Source organism: Eublepharis macularius, chromosome 2 (assembly GCF_028583425.1).
Source record: "Eublepharis macularius isolate TG4126 chromosome 2, MPM_Emac_v1.0, whole genome shotgun sequence".
Classification (NCBI taxonomy): domain Eukaryota; kingdom Metazoa; phylum Chordata; class Lepidosauria; order Squamata; family Eublepharidae; genus Eublepharis; species Eublepharis macularius.
In genome coordinates this window covers 71,028,655-71,053,928 of record NC_072791.1, presented here as the reverse complement: position 1 = coordinate 71,053,928, position 25,274 = coordinate 71,028,655, and the positions used below count along the sequence as shown (strand labels likewise).

The window sequence follows — 25,274 nt, the reverse complement described above, 5'->3', positions numbered from 1 at the left end:
GCATCTGTTTCCAGTGTTAGCTATACATATTATTTTACAGCCCCCCACACTTCCCTAAACAGTAAAAAGTTTCAAGGGCAGCTCCCACAGGATCCATTCCCTTGGGAAAAGAGAATTCAGGAGAAACATGACACTTTGGAAATATTGATTTGTTTATAGATACACAAATTGAACATGGGACCCAGGCTGTGGTAATCTTTAAAACAGTATCAGTTCCCTAAAAGCAGCCAGCATATCCTAAGAGCCCTCCCACAGCCAGCAACCAAAAACCAGACCTCTGGCTAACTGGCTACATTCCAACTGTCAGGACTCTCTAGTTCTAACATGGCCACTAGTCTTCAAAAACTATTGAAGAAACATATTGTAGTCATTAGTGTCCATAGAGGAAATACTTTTAGCAGTTAACTAAATAAAAGACTAAACAGAAAGCCATTAGCCATTAAAATTAGGGCTGCACCAAATATTCCCTGATGTCAATATTTGCCTTGAAATTAGTATATTTGAAATAACTGAGCCAAATTTCTGAGGAGACGGGCATCACTGAATTTTACCACTGCTTCAGTGTTGTTTGGTGTCCTTTTGTTCCCTTGACTGATGAGTTCTTCTTCTCCTTTGTCCTCACTGTTCTTGATCTTAGTTGCCCACACTGCTGTTTAATCCACATATAATCTATTGAAGCTTAACTCAGGCAAGACAAAAGTACCTTGAATGGGGACTAAAGATGAACTGGGAATGGGGGTTCCACTAGTGTTGGCTGGGACTGCATTTCCCCTAAATGAGCAGGTGCACAACTCGGGCGTACTTGTAGACTTAACACTGTCCTTAGATATCCACATGTTGGAAGCAGCCTGAAACACCTTTTACCAACAGTAGCTGGTTCGTCAGCTGTAGCCTTTCCTGGAGAAAAAGACCTGGCCACAAACATACATGGATTAATAACTCCAGACTTGATTATGCAATGGGGCTTCCCTTGAAGACAGAAACTTCAAATGGTCCTGTGATGATCTAAGAGATTTGTAAGGGTTCTGGGGGGGAAACAAAGGGTGGGGGGAGCCTTTAACTACCACCAGTGACAGAGAATTTAGGAAAGGTGTTGCTGCTCACCTTTTGGTGCTCTGCCAGGACTTGGCAATATCTAGCAGATAGCCATCCTACCATCTGAGGACCTGTAAGGGGAAAATCTGAAGGGAAGTCAACCCTTTCATTCCTTCCCTGAGTTAACAACACTAAATAGTTAGAAGGGTGTGTGCTGAATGCTCAAAGAAATGTAGATGTTGCAGAAGATTTGCAGGTTTGTTCCTGCCAACTGGCCAAGGCTATTGTGTTCAGTCAGACCTGCCAGATTTGGTGGGGGGTGGGTCTGTGCTGTTTGTCATCTGATAGTCCATCTGCTTAACTAATTCAGCCTTCCAGCTGAACATCCAGTTGCCAGCAACATCATGGAGTTCTGTGACACCAACAAACAGTTCTGTTCTAGATACAATAGAAAAGGAGTTTTAGGGTTGCAGAGGAAGAAGACAAGGAGAGCTGTGGTTCTCGAAAGCTTACGCTACAATAAAATTGGTTAGTCTTAAAGGTGCTACTGGACTCTTTACTATTAGAGAGCAGATACTGTTAGTACTAGATCAGTTGTAATTCCAGGAGATCTCCAGGCCCCATCTGGAAGTCGGTAACCCATTTCTCACCCCATCTCATCTGCCCCAGGTACAGTTGCCAATATCCAGGTGGGGCATGGAGATTTCTCAGAATTAGAACTGATCTCCATGTAACAGAATGCTTCTCCCTCTCTCATTAAAGGCTTTTAACTATCCAGTGTCAAGATTTATATCCTAACTCTGAATAGCTCCAAAGCCTTAGTTTTGAGACCTAAAACTCTTGGCAAGCCTGTCAATTAGTACAAATAATTTATATAGGCTCTCTTTGCTTTACTTTTCCAACCAAGACACACAGAGATTTCTCACTACAGTTTTATGTTTATTTTTATTGAAATAAACTCTAATCTTTTTAATAAAACAAGATATCAAAATATAAATTACTATTATGATAGAACCAATAAGAATGGAACAAATACAAGCAACAAGGATTAATTCACCTAACATCTGCCAATTAAATCTTAAGATTGATTCAAAATCAAGTTTACTATGAAGTGCACTGAATTTTCAATAAGCACACAGTCAAATACAATTTTCTTACATCTTCATGAGATTTCTTTTCAGCAAGACATTCTTTATCTGGGTAGCATATTCTAAGAAATCTAAGATCTTTCACACGCAATAGCAATATAAAATTATGATTGGTTTAAGCTTTAACTAATTTTTCAGTTTTTCAATCATGCGACATTCTGCCTAGCTAAAAGGTGATACTATGTCCAGCTGCAAGGTAAGCTGTATAAATCTTTAGAGTGTGACAGGAAAAGTTAAGTGAGCAGATCATCATTGGTCCATTCTAACAGCTAGAGAACCCTTTATCGGCTGCTGTCCATGATTTTTAATTGGCTTTCAATGATGAAAAGAACATTTGTGTGGTGATACAACCTGGTAGAAAAACTACAGTAAAGTTCATACTGAGTTCACAATACACGTGTATCACTAAGGTATAATGTGCTCTAATCCATATTCCCATTACATCCAGACTACAAGATCAATCCCCCTGGAGAAAATGGCTGCTTTGGAGGGTGGACTTTATGGCATTATACCCCTCTGAGGGTCCTCCCCTCCCAAACTGTGCACTCCTAAGGCACTACCCCCCCAAATCTCCAGGAATGTCCCACCTTGCAGTTGGCAACTATAACAACTGTCCATCCTTTATTTACTGTTATTTGGGCACACGTGGCATATGGGAGGGGGGGGGGGTGGAAACAGGGCCTTTGGCTTCTAGGCAGCCTGGGTCCAAGAGATTGCATTTGGCAATTATAAACTGCTTGATGTATTGTCGAAGGCTTTCACGGCCGGAGAACGATGGTTGTTGTGGGTTTTCCGGGCTGTATTGCCGTGGTCTTGGCATTGTAGTTCCTGACGTTTCGCCAGCAGCTGTGGCTGGCATCTTCAGAGGTGTAGCACCAAAAGACAGAGATCTCTCAGTGTCACAGTGTGGAAAAGAAGTTGGCAGGTCATTTGTATCTACTCTTACAGGATGACTCAGCTCAACCCCACCCCTCCTGAGTAGATACAAATGACCTGCCAACATCTTTTCCACACTGTGACACTGAGAGATCTCTGTCTTTTGGTGCTACACCTCTGAAGATGCCAGCCACAGCTGCTGGCAAAACGTCAGGAACTACAATGCCAAGACCACGGCAATACAGCCCGGAAAACCCCCAACAACCATAAACTGCTTGATTTTTTTCTAGCAGGCCAGCAAAATATTTCCTTTGCAGTGTATATATGATTTTTTAAAAAAAAACATTTGAACCATTTGTGTATCACTGGCCACTAGCCCATTCCCTTTCAGTGCAAGTTATAAAGAACTGTGAATTTATATATGAGTGTACGTGCACCAACAAACATGTATGACCTCTAATGTAAATAATTGTGAATGCTGTGATTAGCAGATATTTATCAAAATATGTATAGCTTGACTTTGATTCACATTATGTTCTTTTTATGGTAAAGAAAGGAGGGGGGATATTGCAGGGCTACAGAGAACTGTGGTTCTCGAAAGCTTAGTCTTAAAGGTGCTACTGGACTCTTTTCTATTTTGCAACTACAGACTAACACGCCTAACTCCTCTGGATCTATTACAGGGCTAGAATACCTGGTAACAGGAACAGACCCCCCATCTAGAGAAAGTCTCACATAAAGCATTTAATCCAGTAAGGACAGTCAGAAAATTAGTTTAAGATAGAGCTTCGTTCCAACAATTCACTCAAAACCTTCATATATTGAATATTTATTTGATATTCATTGAACATTCACAGAACATTTGATGTTGGTATTGGGCAATTTACTATATTTGAAATCAAATGTTTAAAGCAATATTTTATTTACATCAGCTGGTATTTCATTGTCTATTTGGTGACTGCATTAAATGTTTGATAGTAAGTATTTGATGACTAGTATGCAGTATTGTTTATTATCATGAGATATTTATGGATTATTTGTGGGATTTTGTATATTATGACTACCAAATCAAACAATCAAGAGACAATAACCAGTGTAAAGTGCTCAACTTCTGATGTTTGATATTATTTAATAGACGACATGTTAATTTTTTTCGTAGTTTACAATATTTCATAGTTGGAAATGGTGTTTAATATTTGAATTTATTTAATAATCATAATGCTACGGTTTTTTAAAAAAGTCTTTGATGACTGGTATGCAGTATTGTTTATTATCATGAGATATTTATGGATTATTTGTGGGATTTTGTACATTATGACTGCCAAATCAAATAATCACGAGACAATAACCAGTGTAAAGTGCTCAACTTCTGATGTAAAATTTGATTGTTTTCCCCATCAAAATTTAACTTTCAAAATGTCAGTGATTATGTTGGAAGATTTGTTTAATTCTGAGTATTCTCACACAAGTGCAATATGTCAGTTTATTAGACAAATGTTTGCATGATGTGTGTTTTAGCCAATCCCAGCATCTTCCATCTCCCCCAGGGCTTTGTTCATGACAGTAAAGCAGTAGAGATTCATTTGGCTTCATCGGGTAGAGATTCATCTGACAGGCCTTTCCTGTAGAATCCATGAGGTACATCCTCTTATCCTGCATGTGATAAGAGCTGATTCATTCTACAGCTAATACAGATGCTGCAAGGAATAGCCTTTTCTGCCTAAATGCTAAATCCATAATCTGATGTGGCAGTCTTAATAAAGGCGTCATTTTAAAAACATGAGAAAGAATCCCTAACCTCTAAAAATCAGTTTGAATTTTTGTTCCTAGCAAATCTTTTCAAATTAAGTATAGTATTCACTTGATCCTATTGAATACAAAGAATACAATAGATGTTAACATCTTCAGCCTTGTTATATAGAGGAGAAGATTATCACATGTTCTCACTACTAGTTGATTTTATGGTGGACTGGGCAATGTTGAGGAACAGCAATTTACTTAAATATATTTGGATGAAGAGATTTAGGGCTTTAGTAAATGTTTGAGGGACACAGAACTGCCATTGTTCATCGTTTCTTTGCCGTCTTCTTCCCTGTGACCTATAGATAAATACAGCGCATGAACTGATGTCTTCATGCTGTGTGTTGCTTTACCTCCCAACAGCCAGTGATGTGAGTGAGGGGGTAGGTCAACAAGCAGCACAATGACACTGATGTCACCCATTATTTTAGCTGAACATTATGAGGAAACAGAAAAGGATGACACTAAGCAGCAGTGGCCCTTTTTCTCTCTTGCAAGTCTTCTAGCGTTGATAAGTGTGGTGGTCTTCATCACGCATACAAGTCCACGAAGCTCCTAGTTTGTGGTTGCTTCCATCTCTAGCAGTGAGAACAGAAACACTTAGAAGCACTCCTAAAATCTAGTGATTTTCTATTTTTGCACATTCTTTGTGCTATAAGGGGGGAAGGGGGACAATAGGAAAAAATTGAGGGCAAGACCCACCCCTGATCTACTAACGCTCTATTTCTGTGACATGTTATTTTTACAGCACAGTCCTGAAGCAGAGCTATACTCTTCCACTGAAATCAGTGGTTTAGAAGGTTCTAACTCTGAATGGGATTGCACTGTAGTGTGTTACTAGAATGCAGTACTTTGTTATTAGAACTAGTACTTTGTTACTAGAACTGGTTCTTTGTATATACTCTTGTATGCACAGTCAAGAGCACCATGTATGCTCTAAAAAAATCGACTTTGGTATGATAATTGCACATGTAGCTCCTGCCCTTAAAAATTCAAGGCGTAGGTGTGAAAGGATCAATCAATCACGCGCTCCTACTGCGCGGTCTCCTGGTTTCAACAAGGAAGTGTGGGTTTGGATGGGCTGCTCCCTACATGAGATGTCATGTCTTGATTTATGGGTTTAAAAATATATATAAGCTTGATCTTACGTTGATTTATGTTGTCCATTGCATGCTATATGTATACTAATTTAAATCCTCATTTGAGCTGGATTTCTGTGAACTTATCTGTGGATTTTATGTTCTCTCACCATTCCTTTCTTTATTGTTGCTTTTAAATATATATCTATTGAACATTCAACATTGTTTCTTTTAATTTATGTTACTCTTCTTATGTCTGCTGAGTGTATCATTGCTTTCTGGCAAATTCTACCACAATAAAAAGAAAAACAATTACATGATACGGTCCTTATGTTCTAGAGAGAAACCATACATTGAAAACACTTAGAGAGTTTGAACTGTATCAAGAGAAATCTTCTCTGTTTCAATAAACTATGTGTGTGAGTGCGTGTGTGTGTGCTGACACACACTCTACTTTGTCTAGGGTTTGTATCTGTACAGATACTGAAAGACCCAGTGCAGTACATGTGATAGAATAATATTAACCTGAATTCAGGAATTACTTCTACCCAGGAAACAGCATCATCCCCAATACCTTTGTTTTCATCATAGATGAAGGTTATGTTCTCCCAGAATATTTGTTTATTCCCAGAGAGCTAAGAAATCTGGCATTCAAAGAGAAGATATCAAACTGTAATAATGTTAGTATAGAGCAGATGAATTACCATACAGATACTTCCTTTCCCTGGGGCAATAATCTGGATTCAGTACAGGAGTTACGGGGTGATATGGTTATGAATCAGGATTGTCAGCCTCCAGATGGAATTACAACCTCTCGAAATTACACTTGATCTCCAGTGGACTCTATGGCATTACAGTCTGCTGAGGTCCCTGCTTCCCCAAACCCCAGCCATCCCCAGGCTCCATCTTCCGAATCTCCAGGAATTTCCCAACTCAGAGCTGGCAACCCTGTTATGAATTATTGTTCCACTTCTAACCTTTTAGCAAAGGTTTGAATCTTCATTGGACTAAGTGGATCTCATGCTCCTACAGCTTATTTATGACATGGAAAAGGAAGAAGAATAATCAAGGATTTATGAAAGGAAGCTGACAGTGGAGAGAAAACCAACTATCCACGTTAGAATAGCAAGGAAGGCCCCATATTGGGGGACCTGAAGCCTCCTGTTGAGTTTTTCAAGTATATCCTAATAAAATTTCACCCTCGGCATCAGACTTCCTCAGGTAAAGAACTGAGGATCAGGTAAAATGTGATGAGAAAGATCTATGAGTAGGATCTGTAATAATTTTTTTTAAAAGTTCCTAGTAACTCAGTCCACACAGCTGCTTTGAAGATCTAGGAAGAGTGGAATGGGTACAGTATGTCCTCCCATGCCTCTTCAATGATATCAATCACCCCTCCAAAGCTACAATCAGCTCCACAGAGGGGGAAAGAGGTACAAATGTCGGAATTCTACTCCACTCCCAATTGGAGCTACTTGCAGCTTTTAGGGAGATGCTGATATAAGCCATGAGAGGCATGGAGAGAAGAGGTTGAACATGCTCACTCTGACCACCCCCCCTCCACAATATTCAAAGCAACTGAGTACTAATTAGCTTTTAAAGGGGGGTGGAGCTTAATTGTGCATCTCTAATCTCTTGTGTCATGTTTATTTAGACTTTGAGTATACATTATAGATTCCAGTGATTTGATGCTGAGACTGATTAAAGCATATATGGACATCTCCACAACTGCTCTTAGTGAAAGAAAACTCAGGAAGCTGATGCCAGGCAGCCTGAGACTAGGACCCAGCCTTCCCTGCAGGACCCCAGTTGCCCCCTCCCCCACACCTCTAAGTGAAGCTAGCAGCAGGTTTAGTATCTCAGTGGGCCAGAGCTTACTTTCATCCATGTTGCCTTGTTTTTGGTGCTATTAGGTGAGAGGGGGGATCCTTTGTGACAATCAGTGAACTTTTCACTAATTATCCCTTGGTGCCACACCATGCATTTTCTTGGGAACAAGGAACGGCCAACCTAGACCCATGGACGTCAATGCCATTTTAGAGATTAATTTTAAAAATGCCATGAGGGCCTGAACCTGAGGTTCCGTAACTTCTAGTTTGGCCTGAAGATTCACTAGCACTTCTTGTCTCATCCATGACCAGGTGACTCTGAGCTTTGCTCAGAGCTATCGACTCCAGTCTCAAGAAGTTGGCTGATGACGACAAGAAAATAATCTGATAGTTTTTCAAACTCTTGGAAAGGCTAAGGTGCCAAGAAAGGGAGCACATATCTCACACCATGCACTGCTTTCAGACAGACAGCTGTTACTCAAGATTTAAATGCTTGGTATAGTTAATATCAGTGTTACCACCCTGCTGCTGCTTCTAAGGAAGGGAGGGGGCGATATAACCATGTGGTCCTACTCTACAGATCATTGCCTCCCTGAGCTAAATAGAAAAGGGGTAAGCAGCATGGAATGCAATTCTGCAGCACCTTTGATTTTACCTTCAGCTTCATGCAGGATCCCCAAGTGGTTCAATAGCACAGGAGCCATGGTCAAGGGAAGATGGTGCCAGGAGTTTATAGGCAAATCAGAGACCTTAGCAGGTAGAATAGGGGAGGCATCAGAGAACACTCTGCCTTTGAGTTCTCTTGTGTGCTGATAGATAGGAAGTTAGTGTCTCCAAGAATCCAGTCATTTCTATTTAGAAAAGTAGCTTCTAGACACAGAGTGGTAGAAAAAATCAGAAATAACTCCTTTTAATTCCCAAGAAGAGTACAGAGGAACAAACCATTCTCAAGTGACTGAATCTGTTTCTGGAATGCACAGACTTCAGGATAGACCTTTGTCTATCTACCAGACATCAATACTCTGCACATACATATTGTGGACAGCTTACTTCAAAAGCCAGTTGATGATCAGAGCTAGTAACCAGAAACAAAATAAAAGGGGGAAGGCTCTAGGATAGTCTGTAGGGATCAAAAATAAAAGAATATTATCCTTTTTGGGGTGAACACAATCTAATTCTTTTAATGTGAGAAATCTGTTGTGAAGTTTTAGGGGGAAGGAGACATGCATGATATATTTAATTTTTATCTGCAATATAATTCCAAATGTTACACATTACCTGTGAGTGTTTTCAACCATTCTCGAGAAATCACTGACCCACCTATTTGTCTGAATATACCTGGTGCAATATGATTTCTGATGTTAACCCTATGTAGCTATCAACAGTACCTATGATTGCTTTTCTGAGAATCAAATGCCTCATTATTCTGGTTGTTTAAGTAACTATCAATTAGGCCAGTATGACACTGCTCAAGCCCAGCAGTATATTCATGACCTGCTCAGCAAAATTGTGTGGCAAAATTGACTTGGAATTTGGTGAATCTGCACTGCCCAATTGCCATTTTACCCCATATTTTACAAGATGACAACAACAATAACAACAACAACAACATTCTATTTATATACCATTCTTCAGGACAACTTAACACCCGCTCAGAGCAGTTTACAAAGTATGTTATTATTATCCCCAAAGCAGATACCCTGTGAGGCGGATGGGACTGAGAGAGCTCTTGAAGAGCTGTGACTGACCCAAGGTCATCCAGCTGGCTTCAAGTGGAAGAGTGGGGAATCAAACTCGGTTCTCCAGATTAGAGTCCTGCTGCTCTTAACCACTACTCCAAACTGTCTCTCAAGCTGTTTTCCCTGTGTGACTTTGTCTATCCCAAGAACAATGATATTGAATGTACAGATAACAGACCTTCGCAGTGCAAATTCAATGAAGCCCACATTATTTTGTGATCAAGTTGGACAAGGCAAGCATGGATTGAGTGGGGAGGGGGGGGGGGTTACTGCATTTCCATGCCTTCTGAGAAAGGCAGTGGAGATAGAGATACTTCTTTAGAACCACAAGGCTCCTAGTGTGATGAGCAAACATTAGGGGCCTGAATACCCATCCCTGATACCTCAAGAAACCTCTATGTGGAAAAGCCCTAGGTTATGAAATATATCTGTATACCATTACAGTTTTCACAGCCTTTCATCCTTAGTTACTGCATCTATTCTAAGTCACTAAGTAGATTGTGTTGTTTTACCAGATCCCAACAAGATGTACTCACCTTCTTGGCTCTCCTCCCCCCGCATCCCTTTGTTTTTCTCTTCCAGGGGAAGTCACTGGCTGGCAAGCGCCTCACAGGCTTGATGCAATCCTCTTGACAGAATCCTCTTGGCAAGCAGTTGCTGACATCTCTGAAAGACAGCAGCACTCGACCTCCAAGAAGAAATATCGTTTGGGGGCAAAATGGGTCACTGTGTGTGTGAGAAAGAGAGAGAGAGGGAAAAAATGCAAATGAGGGAGTAGCACAGGGGTGAACAAGGAAATCAAGATGGAGAGTCCAGCCCACGGGAGGTTCCTCTTTTCATAGTTTACATCAACACTTTTCATACATGTAGAGCTTTGTAATGGCGCTTGGTTCTGTAAAGATAGTACTCTGTTTCAAATTTGATTTCAGAGGAGCATGGTGAGCGGTATGCAGGATGTCAACTTAGGTAGAAAAAGAAAAAAGTTTGTAGGTGTTGCTTAATACGAAGGTTCTAAGAGAAACCTAGATAAAGAACAGCTGATTGAGATCAGTATTCATAACGGTGGGTGCTGCTTTCTCATACTCCTTATACTGCTGCTGCATGTATATGGACATATGTCCATCTCCCAGTTACCCGGATAGTATTCACATTTATTCTGCCTAGCTGTGGTTAATGGTTGCATCCTGGACTTGGCATTCTCCCCAAAACCTTAAGAGTTCCTTCTGTCTGAAATAATAATATGGAACAAAAAGTTGCCATCCTGGAGTGGAAATGCAGATTAAAGTAAGCAAAGAAGGATCAAGGTACCCCCAAAGTATTTTTTTCCCTTGGCCACATGTCAGCATTCACTTGATACTGCCAAACATAACCCACGCTTATCCCCTTTCTCACAACCATCTGCGTCCAATAAAATTATTGCTGGAAGCTGTTTGTGCTTCAAAAACAGTGAAGGATTCAATTCTGCCACAAAAATGATTGACATGTTTTCATTCGCTTTTTCAAAAATGCTGGTAGCTCTTCACTCTGTTGTCATTATTAAGAGTAGGTGATTTGTCCTAAAATGTATTGAACTGAAAAGGAAGAAGCTAAACTACTGTATGTCAGTTAAGGATCTGCTACACATAAACAATCTGATTTTGGTAGAATTACTTTGCATTTAGATGTGAAAAAATTGGCCCCATCAGGCCAACAAAACTTGTGACCCACCAAGCCAAATGTTGTCCTTCAGCCAACTGTTGCTGCCTACAAGGTGCACGAGAATGAATCTTGCTGCTCCAAGCAGGCATCAAAAATAGAAGGGCTCTTGACCTTCTTTTGAGCTGCCATATGTGACTTCAGCCAAACTGGACATTACATGTGACATGAGTTGGGTCGGGGTGCCTAACCCGACTCACAGTCACACCTATGAACTGGAGAACTCGCCTTAAAAAAGCTCTGTTGTTCTGTTTGGCTCTGGAAAGCTGTGCGGAGGGAAGAGGGACTTCAAGCTTCCCTATGCACCATGTTCCATGCTCCAGTGGAAATGGCTGCAGGAGGGGCTGCTTGCCTTTTTCTCTGACTCCATGTGTTCTATGATCATATAACTAGGGCCAATTCCATTGCCAAAAAATGGCATGGGAGGGAAGCCTGAAGCCGCTCTAGGAATCTGAATTGGGTCACCCATCTCGTGTCACATGTAACATTTAGTTTGACCATTAGATAAGCTGTATTTGGTTTGGCAATACCTTGTTGTTTGGTTGCACTTTAGTTGTATATTTATTCCCATTATGTTTATTCCACATTTTACTTAAATAGAAGAAACCAAACTTTAAAATAGAAGTGGTGTCTTTGTGATGGCCACAAGGATGCTCTCATGTCTAGTTTGGCCCTAACAGAGAGGATTACCCAGCCCAAGATTTTAGAAATGGGTATATAGCACAGAGGAGCTGTTGAACTCACCAGTGGTAACAAAAAAACAGGCATGCGAACAGAAAATAGAAAGTGACCCGTATTCCACTGTCATATATGTAAACTTAATAGAGCCCTATCATTCCAAAAGCAGTTTGGACCTACTCAGTACAAGAAGATGACCTGAGTACTGCTGATGTTCAAGTGAATCAAGACTTATTTCTCAGCGCAGATACTTACAGGAATTATGTCCTGCTTATTTACACTCATACAAAGTTGGCTTTCACTGTTGTGTAGTTAATGGAAACATCACTAAACCTGAAATCTTAATTAATTGTCCAATGCCCATACTAACCTATACACTGTGGTTTGCCTTTCTTAGAAAGTGTTAGCAATTTCCTATCTGATATCAGGCTACATTTCTCAAACCTGTCTCTGTAAAGCTGAGAGTAAAAATAATCATTATTATTATTTGTATAGTGCCAACATTATGCATAGTGCATTACCATTACAGAGCAACATGTAAAAAACTGGAACTTAGCACAGGAGGGATGATAAAGAGAGGGAAGGGAGGGTAAATGGGGAAAATATGTGTTCAGTTAAATTACATGTAGTGGAAATTAGTTTAAGTTGGGGGTGAGGATTAGTAGATTGTGCCAAAGGCTTCGTGGAAAAGAAAGAGACAAAGAGTATAAGTTGTTTGTATACAGACACAAACAATTTGCTAACCTTGTGGAATGAATCAGTCCTTTTTAATTAAATGCTTCCCAAGAGCCTTCCACCACCCAAATATGAATACAAATTCAACTGGTTTTATTCTCTTGGTATAACGTTGGCCTCACGCTCAATAGGCCTTTCCTTCCTGATTCACATTCCCCCCTTCCTTCCACCTACCTCACCACTAGTCTAGATCTATCTCTTTTATTATCTCCAAGAGCTTAGAACCAGTATACTAGAGAACCTTCTGCAGCACTGTATCCACATGTGATATTTCAGTGCTTAAATATGTTCATTCAACATTGAATCTGCAACCCGCACATATCCAGTGTCCCAATTTTACCTTGGTACATAGCATCCTGGGAAAATCACAGGATCAGCACCCAAGGCACAATACACATGCGAAAGGTTGTACAAAACCCAGTACCTGAAGGTGTGTGTGTTTCACTGACAGCTTCTGCACTTTTATTGTTGTGCTACAGTTGGACACAGACCTTGAGATGCTATCTTTGCTGATGTGTCCTTAATAGCATTTCACTCCAGTGTTCTAAGATCCTATTTTGTTCTTCCAAACCCTGCACAAGGTAATCTCCTGCATAGCTGTTTCAGCCAATCAGTTCATGCCTACCGAGCCTTTAAGCCTACCAGTGGTCTTGGTAAAATGAGAAAGCTCTCTATGGCATATTCACAAGTACTTTGTGCTCGCAGAATTCTGTTTCAGGTAGGTAGTTGTGTTAGTCTGCAGTAGAACAACAGGCGTTGAGTCCGGTGGCACCGTAGAAACCAACAAAATTTTCAGGGTATAAGCATTCAAGGGTCAAAGCTCCCTTCGTCAGATACCTGAAAAAGGAGCTTTGATCTGAAAGCTAATATCCTGAAAATCTTCTTGGTCTCTAAGGTACCACTGGACTCAAAGCGTATAGAATTCTGTGCTGGGGTGTCTGTGTAACTCTGGACATAATCCATTGGAGATGTTCCATCAGACACTCCAGAAGAATTAGGCCTCTGGGTATGAGTAAAAGGCATAACTGATATTCCAGCACCTGTTTTTGCTTATTTTATTTAAAATATTTGTATGCCCACCTTTCCCACAACACAATGGGGACCCCAAAGCACATAACAACAAAATAAAATCATCACACTTAATCATCATAATAAATCATCATAATAAATTTCAAGCAACTAAAACCAAACTATAACCTTTTGTCAGTAATTCAGCCTCCCACCACTGAAGTTACAAACAAGATACTTATTTAAGAATTGTATAACCTTATCTTTCTTTTTAAAGGCTCTCAAAATGGCCTACAACTATATTTAAAAGCATCAATATATAAAAACATAATGGAGTTCACCCTACACCTTAGCTCAACCAGCCTTTCAGTCCTCTGATGGAAGAGGCTCTTCTAGAGGAAGGCTCCCTCCCAGCTGGAGAGAATGGTAAGAAACAACATCGCAAAACCAGCTACAAAACAATACAGAACAGCAGTGCCCTGTAGGTGATTAAAAGCACAGACACGTAGAATGGACGTCACTGGTTAAAAGATGCTGTAATGTAGTTGCAGGGCAAATCTGCATGGGAGAGCGCATGCCACCAGAGAGAATGCCCTCTCTCTGAAGCTGTCCACAAAGAAGGGCTTCTGAAGGTAATCTTAATTAACAGGCAGCTTCTTGTGAGAATGAGAGGTCCTTAAAATGACCCAGTCCCAGATTGCTTAAGATAATCACTGGATCCAGGGTTGTAGGAATGTCACATTAAAGATATATTGCAGCTGATGTGCAATTTGTCTGTGCAGAATTGGGGGGGGGGATATTAAGAAAATAATACTTTATCCAGATGTTCTTGCCTATCCTTAGAAATCTGACCACCAGCTTTGGGCCAATCAAAAATTTTCTAGGATACTGTGAAGGAAGAGGTAGAAGGGGCTTTCCAGGTTGGGGAAGATCCCTTAGAGAAGGGGGATTCCCTGGAAAAGACATGGTAACAGCTGCCACTGCTTAGGGTTCTCCTGAGAACATTTAGACTTACCAGCTAAAAAAGTTTACTTCTAACATAGTCCTAGATCAATAAAGAATTAACAGGGTATAACCCTGGAGAATACCTTATGGAAACTATTTAGCCTCCATGTAGTGTGACGTGTAGGAAAGAAACTAAGAGAAATAGCCCAGAGAAATATATACCACCAAATGAAGCCAAGAAATGTCTTTATTTTAAAAAAAAGTTTATTATCTAAAAAAGGGAAAGGTATGGCTGGATTCAAAAAAGGCTGAAAAAAGGAGATAGATACAAATAACAAAAGATCACACACTTAACACACCACACCACAGCGACTTTCTAATAAAAGCAATAAAGTTGATTTAACTCAGCTAAGTACACGTTACCTAGGATGTAGCTGGTTCCTTAGAACATGTGCAAAGTTCCTTGCAGTAACACTCCTTAACCCCTGCCCACCATCCTGTGGTCACGATTTCATGCTGTTCCACTAGAGAGAGGGCAAGATGCAGAACTCTCAGATATTTTATAAGCAATGGAATCTGACTTAAGCCAGCCTACCCTGTAAGATTGACTAGCTGCTTTAGCCAGTTCAACGTGAAGCCATATCTCTGAGTAGTGGCAGGAAAAATTGTTTGAAAAATGCCAGAGTTGTCTGTGCCATTATGTCACTTCCAGAGAAAACCTGGAAGTGGGTAGTTCTAGGAAACACTGGAAACGCTATGGTAAGCTATGATAATGACCCACAGGATGTAGCGTCCCCATGTCCCTGCTCTCAAGCCTCCTGCCAGTTGCTAGACATGGCTTGGTAACCGTAAGTAAAAGTGCTCCAGGAAGTTGAATAGCACTACGATACTAGAAAAAACTAACAAGTATATTGGGCACATCAACACATAGAAAGCTGACCAATCAATTTCATGTGCTTGTCTCCACACAGAACAATAATTCCTTGGATAAGGCCAAACCTAATAACTTAATTCACCCAGTGTATTAGGCCATTGTGTCTCATCATTTTCACAAGGCTTATTGTTAAAAACAACCAGGATTTGAATCCTGCTTGATGCTATCTTAAAATTAAGCTTTCAAAATGTTGCTTTTCACTAGAATTCTGTCATTGAGGTGCTTTTAATCTGTATTTGTGTTGAATAATCCAAAAGGACTGCTATGATTTGTTTGATGGCGCTGAAAACCTAGGGAATAGAAGATTTTGGGGTGGGACTGGAGTGCTTCCAATGAAAAGCAAGCAACAATAGAATGAAACCAAGTTACATGTAAAAGTCAGTTCTTTTTATTAAGATACTAAAGTATCCATGGGGACAAGGTTAGCACAAGAACAGAGCTAATTTGTGAGGAAAAAATAAAAAATATTTGTTAGTAGCCAAGAGCTAAGACTTTCATGTCTGTGTTGGAGGTTTAATATTTGCTGGCTGCTCTAGTCACCTTATGTGCCTAATATACTGACATAAAATTATGAAACAACATGATATTTCATGGAATAAGCCACTGCTAAATTTTGAAAGTACCATCATAATTTTGGTGTAAAATTAGTTTGCACTTTATTACCAAATAGAGTTACCTGTACATGCTGCAATGGCCAGATATTCAGCTGAGATTTTCTTAGGGTGGCAGAGCTGAATGAAGAGCCAGCGTCTCCCATAATGATTTTGAAGATTTGACTGACTATTCATCAGTCTTTTTCATATCTAACATTGCCTTATTTACCAGGTAGATGTTGTCTGGGGCTGAGGATTTAATGGTTCCCTTTGAAAGGCTGTACAGCTTCTTCAAGCATTAAGAAGGGACTGCCCAGTCTTTCAGGAGTGTCTATAGAGCTTCCCTATGGCTCATGTGATGATTCATCTAAAGTTGGAGAACTTTGGGAGTTTAAGAGGGAGTACCAAAAAATTGGCAAAACCAGAGATGACATCATCTCTCTGAGGAAATGAAAAAAAACTATAGGAATAGCTTCAAATCAAGCACAATCGTAGACTAGGTGCTAAGATGCAGCACCATATTGGGTCTCATAACTCTTTGACCCATGTACCCACTTTCCCCCCTTTACCTGCCCTTGCACTGGAACAAACTATTATGAATACCCATAGAAGCTATCCACAGTCTCACACATGAAGACCATTGTAATATAAATAAATCAGCATACTGAGCAGGTTGACAGCTTAAAGTGTCTCATAATGAAGAGGAGGCTAGTGCTGCCCCTCGTTAGTTACCATATTTGCAGTAGCTTGGAAATTAAATGGAGCCCAGATCAAGCTATGTATGGCTTTGCTGGACCCATAAGATGTTGTGGCTAACGTGTTGCAGCGGATTTTGCCTTTGGCTGGCCACTATCAGAATACAAAGCTAGACAGGTCCCTTGGTCACTCTGACCCACACTGGTAAGAAGAATTAGAGATAGAAATATATTTAAATGTTTAGCTTATTGGATATACTTACTGTTTAAAGACTGTTGCCCCTGCTTAAATGGAACCTTATGATATTCTTCGTCAATCATGGGTGACCAGACAAACAGAACATGATAATGTTTCCTGAGACTGTGCCTAGTCAGACAGTTACTGGTTGATTAAATGTTTGAATGACATTGAAATCTCCCTGCCCTGTGGAAAACTAGCACATCAAGGAGGCAGTTCTAGATTAATTTCCTCTGATCTACTAGTTTTCTGTTGGCAAGGATTTTTTCCACAGACAAATGTCCAAACATTCCATCCCCATGTATTGTCGAAGGCTTTCACGGCCGGAGAACGATGGCTGTTGTGGGTTTTCCGGGCTGTATTGCCGTGGTCTTGGCATTGTAGTTCCTGACGCTTCGCCAGCAGCTGTGGCTGGCATCTTCAGAGGTGTAGCACCAAAAGACAGAGATCTCTCAGTGTGAGAGATCACACTGAGAGATCTCTGTCTTTTGGTGCTACACCTCTGAAGATGCCAGCCACAGCTGCTGGCGAAACGTCAGGAACTACAATGCCAAGACCACGGCAATACAGCCCGGAAAACCCACAACAGCCATTCCATCCCCAGTTTGTAGTCTGAATGGCACAGTCCCGACATCACTGTACCACCTGGTTTATTTGCACATGGTGTTTGGCTCTATAACAGAATAAATTTCAAGATGTACAAGTTTGGCTGTGGTCATGTGAGATGTGGCATTTTTCTCAGCACCATTTGGGGGGGCGGGGAGGGGGGGGCGGAGGAACATATGCCTAAAAGGAATACCTTGGATAATTACAGTACAACAGAGTCCTCACCTACAACATATTCAGCATATTGATTCATCCACCCTATATGAACATTAAAGCAAGGGATTCATGAGTACTTGTCGGGGGGAGCCTTTTTGTGGCTGGTTCTCCTTCCACTACTGTCTCTGTTTCCCCTCCTTTCTTCACCATCATTTGGGTTGCCAGGTCCAGGTTAGGAAATTCCTGGAGATTTTGGGGTGGAGCTTAGAGAGGGTTTATAGAGTTTACCCTTCAGAGCAGCCATTTTCTCCAGGGGAACTGGTCTCTGTTGCCTGGAGATCAAGTGTAATTAAGGGAGATCTCCAGCTGCTACCTGGACGCTGGCATCGCTAACCATCACAGCACCTCCCCTTCCTCTGCTTCCTTCTGTCTGTCCTTTTATTTTGTTCCATTTCCACTTCCCTTCACTCGGGCTATGCTTCCCCCCACCCCACACTTCATCTTCCTGACCTTACTTGCCTGTCCACTCCTTTCCCCCATTCATTTCAGGCTTCAAAATGAAACCACATCAGCCAATTTGGAATACTTAGGGAACTGCAAACTGGTGTCTGAAGTTGCCTAAGCAATCCAAAATGGATGCCAAGGTCTTACCATGAGGAGATCTCATGAGAGCACAGCATTTGAAAACTTACATGATTTGGCCACTTCACAGATGAACAAAAGCAAAAAGTTCCAGCAGTAACATGTACGGTTGATGTTCAGCCGTATAAAATCCTTCTTTATGATACTACAGACAACTGGAACCCTAGTGCTTAGTATTGTTGCCAATTCTGAGTTGCAGAATTCCTGGAAATTTGGTGGCAGAGCCTGGGGGGGGGCAGAGAATGGGGATGGGAGGGTGCTCAGCAGGGATGTGATGCCACAGAATTCACCATCTGAAGCTGCCATTTTCTCCAGGGAAACGGGTTGCTAGCTTCCAGCAGCAGAAGTCCTCCCACCATATTCCAAGCTGTTGTTGCTTGCCAACTTTCATCTAGGCAGGAACATGAGATAAGTTCGATCAGCATCCCTGGCACAATGACATCACTTCTGGTACAACCCCAAAATCATGGCATCATGCTGGGTACAGCTCTAGTATACATCCTGAACTCTATGGTTAAACTATAGAGTTTTGTGTGAATGCTAGAATGTCACCGTAGTGCAATGACATCACTTCCTAGCCATTCTGAAAGTGACATCATTGCACCAGGGCCATCAATCAGGTGATTATTGCCCCCCCCCAGTTGCCCCTCCAACATGGTCTCTTACTGGTTTTTGCATGACCATTGTTTTGCCATCTCCAAATGCCTTTTCCACAGGAACAGCAAGGGCCTGGCAGTGACCTTGTTTGAGCTGACAGCCTCTTGATCCTGCTGCACAGGAGAAAATTGCTGCTGCCAGTGAGCGATTTTGGCTTTCAACAGGCATAGAAATTTGAAAAGATTTAGCCTTTGGCTTCTTCAGGCAGCAAAACCTCAGGCCAGCTGGAATGCGCCAAAGCACAGCTGTGCCTCCTACCAAAAGCAACTGGGCAGCGTGCCTGCTGGTTTGAGGCTGCAGAGAGCAATGTGTTCACTGTGATAGCACATCTCAAAACATTAGAGCATCTGTGCCTCTCTACCTACCTTCTGGAGATAATTTAGCTCTTGCTTTTGGTATCCTGTTGGTGATAGACAAAAGCTTAGATTACAGCAGAAATCAAATATCTAATACAAGTTTTTTTATACAACTGTTTGGAGGTTCTTCAAACTGCTAAAATATATGTATTTGGGTTTACTTATTTTGTCTCCTGCAATTTCAGGCAGGAATTCATTAGCATTGCCTCACTCCTTGATTCCAAGCACATCTTGCCTTTCATGTGGCTGCCAGCAAAAAAGGGCTAATTTCTCTCTAACCCAGAGAGTAGCAAATTAGTACAGCCCTGAAACCTTTCAGATGACTTCAAATAGGTCTTTGCAGGCTGGCCTGTGAAATGCCATAGATTTTTCAGAGGCCCACAGGTTGGCCTTATCCCTTTAAAGATACATGGTGATGCTGTGCTGCATTCTTAATTCATCCGTTCTTCTTCATGCACCTTTGTCATTCCTTTTTCCCTACAGTGGCATATACAGGGAATGCTTTTAAATAACTCAAGTCTGCCTTTTTAATGCAGTTGCTGGTGTCATATTGAGGGAATAAGATGTCCCAGTTCAGCACATCAATTCATCACAGTACATAAGTTCAGGGGCTCACTGCATTATATGTTCTCCAGCAGCGTGCTTCACAGCAACATGAGTATCTTGTATGATGCCTGCCTTTCCGGGGGATATTTCTGTACTCTTGAATCTGCCTGCATCTCTCCACCATGACAGCCGGGAAATTCCATTGAGAATACACCTCAAGACTAAGCCACCTCGTTCACTTTCTGCTCACTATAACTTGACTACACAATAAATAATAGTGTGCTGGCAATAGTTGTATCCATGGAGGGCTTGGTTCTCTTAGTGTTCATTCTCTCTGAAAACAGTCATACTGAAGGAGGCGTTTTGTAATCTCTGAACTGGCACTTACTGTATGGATATGGAAACGCAAGCTATGATACTTGGTGTGCAGCAAAATTTTCTGACATCTTTACTCTTCATGAATTATGATTCCTGCAGCACTTGTCCTCACTCAGTTGAATCGCAATGATAGCACCAACATATTCCACCAGGGTTCTACTTCTTCCTCTCTGCATTTTTTCATTGTAAGACTTTGAGCATCCAGGGACCCTTTCAGTTCCTTGCTGCTGGTTCCTAGACAATGTCTGGGGCCGACCTTTTCATGAAAAGGTCCTCAGGTGGAGATTTCACAGCCTCAGTCGACAGTTTATTTTGTTGGCCAAGTGCTCCTGTAGCAGGATGTTTCCCTGTAATGTTGAACATAAATCTGGAGGCCTGTAACTTAAACTCATAGTTCCCTTCCCCGTATCCTAAACAATTTCCCTCCTGAATAATTATTCCCCTTCTTCTTTCTGACATATTTTAAATATTTATAAACTTTGAGCCTCTCATCTCTTTAAGAGCCATCTTTCTGTATCTTCAGAAATGTTTTATATTCCTTTGTCTTCTAGTCTCTACCAATTCTGTTTGGAGTAGCTTGTTCTCATTTGTTAACATCTTTTTTTAAGCGGGGCAGTTGTACACTTTACATTCTCCCTGTCTGATATTACCCACACTTCCACAAGCTCCAAGTGGGGAGCGTCTGTCTGGCTAAGTGGAGATTTGGGCCTGGGTTTCCCAAGTCCCAGTCTTTAACCTCTATACCACACTGCATTTGTTTAATGATGGGCTAATACACAGGCTGAACTGGGGCATGCATTAAAGTGGCCATGCAATTGTTTTGCTGGCCATCCAAGTCTCCAATTTTTCAATGTGAGTATAACGGTCATTGTGCCACCCCAGCTTCATAAGACTAAGTCACAAGTTCTGCTTGCTTTCATGTAAGTATAATCTTGATTATATTTGAATATACACAAATATTTTTGTTATTAACATTGATTTAGGAAGGCTCACTAAATAGTTCTGGTTTATATCCATGTTAAATAATTTTTCCTGGTGCTAATACACTTTACCCAAATGCCCTTGGATTTAAGATAATGTATATGCTGAGCTATCGGACCACACCCAGAAGAATGCTTTACCCAGAGATTCATATACTTGTCTCTTGAAGCGCCTGCCTGCTTTGCTCTTTGGTGCGTGGATGCTGTTGTTGCTATACCTGAACAGACAGGGAAGGAATATCAGATGGAATCTCGGGGCTGGGGTGGGGGGAGCTGGACCTCATCATGACCAACCTGGATCCCTGCATTCAGCCCTAATGAGAGTATCTCAGCCATACCACCCTGAACACGTCTGATCTCGTCTGATCTCGGAAGCTAAGCAGGATCAGGCCTGGTTAGTCCTTGGATGGGAGACCTCCTGGGAATACCAGGTGCTGTAGGCTAGCCATCAAGCATCTTGGCTCTTCTTTCATCATTACTGAGCCTTCCTAGTATAATTTCCAACATGTATCATGCATTGTAGGTTTCAGTTGCAATCCATCAGTAACTAACTCACTAAAGCTAAATAGGCTTATGTACAAAGAGAATGTAACTGCCATTGGCTCAAGTATTTGTGGCTAAACGACCACATGCAGACAGACTGCCTGAATTAAATCTCCACCATGTACCTTTTGTTTGCACCTACAGTCATTTATTTTCTTTTTAAAATGTATACTTTGCCTTTTGATGAAATTATCTCTAAGGTAGTTTACAACATACTGAACAAAAAAAGAAACACAGCTGGAACACGGCATCAGGGTTCTTTCTTGATTGTGGAGTGGCTAAAACATGCTGGGGATTGGAGAGGGCATTAGGTTAAAATCTCCCCAGCTCTCCCCAGAGCCTGCAATAAACCAAGATGCTAACTCTGTCCCCATATTAATTCCAATAACACTGGTGTTGTTAGGACCAGTGATTGCTATAACACCTCAGATTAATTCACTTGTTCATCATCCAGTGTTATATACGCTCTCAAGTATCAGCAATGTCCTTGCACTCTACATTAGACAAACAGGTCAGTCCTGATGCAAACGATTAAATGGACATAAATCTGACATTAAAAATCACAACACACACAAACCAGTGGGAGAACATTTTAATTTTCCAGAACATTCCATTGCTGACCTAAAACTAGCTATCCTTAAAGAAGCTTCAGGGCAGATTACAATGTGATGTTGCTGAACCTGAGTTCATTTACAAATTCAGACCAACAGAACCCCAGGGGCTGAATAGAGACATAGGATTATCGTCTCACTACAGATGCTAATTTCTGCTCTAATCAAGCTGCAGTGTAACATTCCATCCCAACTCCCATCTTTGCTTCACCCTTCCCATCTCCTGACTGGGATATAAAGGTTCAAGGATTTCCAATACACCCTGTATCTGGAGAAGGGAGCTCCGACTCTCAAAAGCTTATATCCTTGAAAAATCTTGTTGGTTTCTAAGGTGCCAAACCTAGCTCTCTGGTGTTCCTGCCACCACTGCTGCTGCTGTCCATCCAAGACTTGCAGCAAGCCAAGACAATATGGTACCTCTTGACCTGTGCTGCCAAACATCAGTGCTTGCCATAGTCTCTAGAGGGTGGGGCTTCTCCTTACATGCCCCCCCCCCAAAAATACAAGAGATACTAGAGTGGAGGATGCAACATTAAAGCCTCTTCTCACCTCCCTGGAGTTCCTGCCACCCACCACTGCTCAGCCCAGAGAGTTTCATAAATGGCCCATTCAAGCAAGCTATCTGACTCTCCCTCTTGATGGTCTTGGGTTCTCTTCCCTCTTGAAACTTACTTCTTTGTTCTGTCTTCCTGCTATGCCATTCCTGATGCCTACTGCCTGACTTTTTCTGTTGTCAGAGTAGGCAATTAGCCCCAAGTATCCAAGCATCAAAGGGCTGGATGCAGGTCTGAGATATTGCAGTCCCTATGGCTATGCTGATTTCATAGATGAGCTTGCAGTTGCAGGGACCAGATGTTGCTTGTTTGTAGGGAATACATGTGAATTACGAACAATTTCTTTTGCTAAATTGGTATCTACACTATGAGTTACAAAATGACACCTTGTTAAGTGCTGAGCAGTTAAGCAAACTCCACTTATTAAAAATGGGCAACACTTCCTGATTATTTATGTAGATTACCTCAAACCCATTCATTTCTACAGTCTTCCGAAGCATTCCAGCAATACAGCTCTGTTCACACATCACAGTGGACACTCATATATCCTGCATGTATGTGTGTACATCTATTTGTACAAAGAAACCAATGCAATTTCACTTTACAAATGAAACTGGAAGCCAGTACCACGATAAATTGTGCAGTTCTGATCACACATTCAGCAATACATGTGTTAAATGTAACATGAGAATTGCTCAATGAATGTATTTTTAAAAATCAAGTGTATATTGTCCACATATTGTCTATGCTTCATGGTGGCTTCTGAACAGGACTTTAATTCATGCAGGTAAACTGATGTAGGTACTGACTGAGGTGGTATTGGTATCACAATGGTGGTTATCTAGAGGTACCTGAGGTTTCATCTTCTTTCTTGTCTGCCAGCACAGAAGGAGATATTTCTAGGGCAGATTACAGGCCAGAAAAAGTACTTGAGTTTCCCTCTGGTACATTAAACCATGAATGTTTGAATGCAGAGATACAGTTTGGAGAATGTAACTGAAGCCCTTTTGCTTTTGTTTGTGCTATAGTACTGAAATATGCACATATTATTAAATGAACCAGATGTTGCCATCAAGAGCACCTTTTCAGAATGAGAAGCTGTCTCCTAACCTGTTCTCTGCTTCTTTAAGACCAAAGTAAACTGTTTACTTTCATAACCCCTCTTCGGGTTCCCTGGCAGAGAAGGCAGTGAATTTCACTCCTGGTAGCTCTGCAGGCCACTGTCTTGTGATGTGACAAGCCTCCCACCTCTCCCCAAGAAAACAGTTTCCAGAAAGCAGCTGTGTTCTATATTAAGGTGTTTCTATGTGTTTTTTGTTTCTAGGCAATTCTAACCAAGCTGCAGTCAAAGCATACATCATGCCCTCCATATGAGAAGGGAAATCTAACAATCCTATAGCCAAAGATCTCAGCCTTGCTTTTGCATTCATCTCTGACATGATGGATTTTCTTTCTGAAAAGTGGCTTGAGACTAAAAAGAGTGGACAAAGGCCTCATTAGGAAAGTACCCTTAGCCACCAGAGTCATGAATTCTGGGAACTAAATTAGACAAATGGCGGGCCACCCACCTGTTCCTATCCCTTGGCACATTTTTATCATTATCCTGAGCTGCCTTTAAACTCATGGAAGTTGCTTGACTCTTGCCTTTGAACTATGCTCGTCCATGTTATTCTGCTGTTGGTTTTTAAATGCTACTTTTAAAGTGAGCATTTAATTAGAGTTTAAATACTCTGCATACCTTCTTTCTGTTTGAAAAATGCTGTATGTTTCTTAGACCTATAAATAATTCCCATTACTTGGAATTATGGTAGAGCTCCTTGCAGGAAGTCAGGATACTAAGAATAACCCACCACATCCCAGAACACATGGAGAAATGGTATTTTCTGGTGACATGAATTACAACTGGCTATTGAAACCACCTGCTTAGGCATACCTGTCTGCCAAAAATATGTCAGGGTTTGGGATTTCAAACAAGATATGCTGGAAGCTCAGAAACAATTCTGTTAGTTCACAGGTAAAAATATTTGCTTGTTCTGTTGGTTTCCCTCTCTGCAGACTTCTTTACATTTTTCATACATTTTTGTCTCACTGTGGTATGTTTATTATCTAAAAGCACTTTGCTATTCAGTATTAAGACTATATGGATAGGTTTTAACTGGACAGAAAAATTTCAGTGGTCCTGTTCAACATCAGCTTCTCTGTGGTGGACACAAGCCTA

At 41.1% G+C, this 25,274-nt stretch overlaps 1 protein-coding gene and 1 pseudogene across 1 annotated transcript in view; both read left to right on the top strand.

The window, feature by feature from the left end:
* Positions 1-10,353, top strand: part of RGS6 (regulator of G protein signaling 6) — a 132,746-nt gene extending 122,393 nt beyond the window's left edge. Inside the window, exon 16 of the mRNA XM_054971064.1 lies at positions 10,089-10,353. Within this exon, the coding sequence (XP_054827039.1) occupies positions 10,089-10,139 (51 nt within the window). The 3' untranslated portion in view covers positions 10,140-10,353. The remainder of the gene's footprint in view (positions 1-10,088) is intronic.
* An 11,319-nt stretch (positions 10,354-21,672) lies between these two features.
* On the top strand, positions 21,673-21,791 carry LOC129325333 (5S ribosomal RNA; annotated as a pseudogene).
* Positions 21,792-25,274: the final 3,483 nt, after the last annotated feature.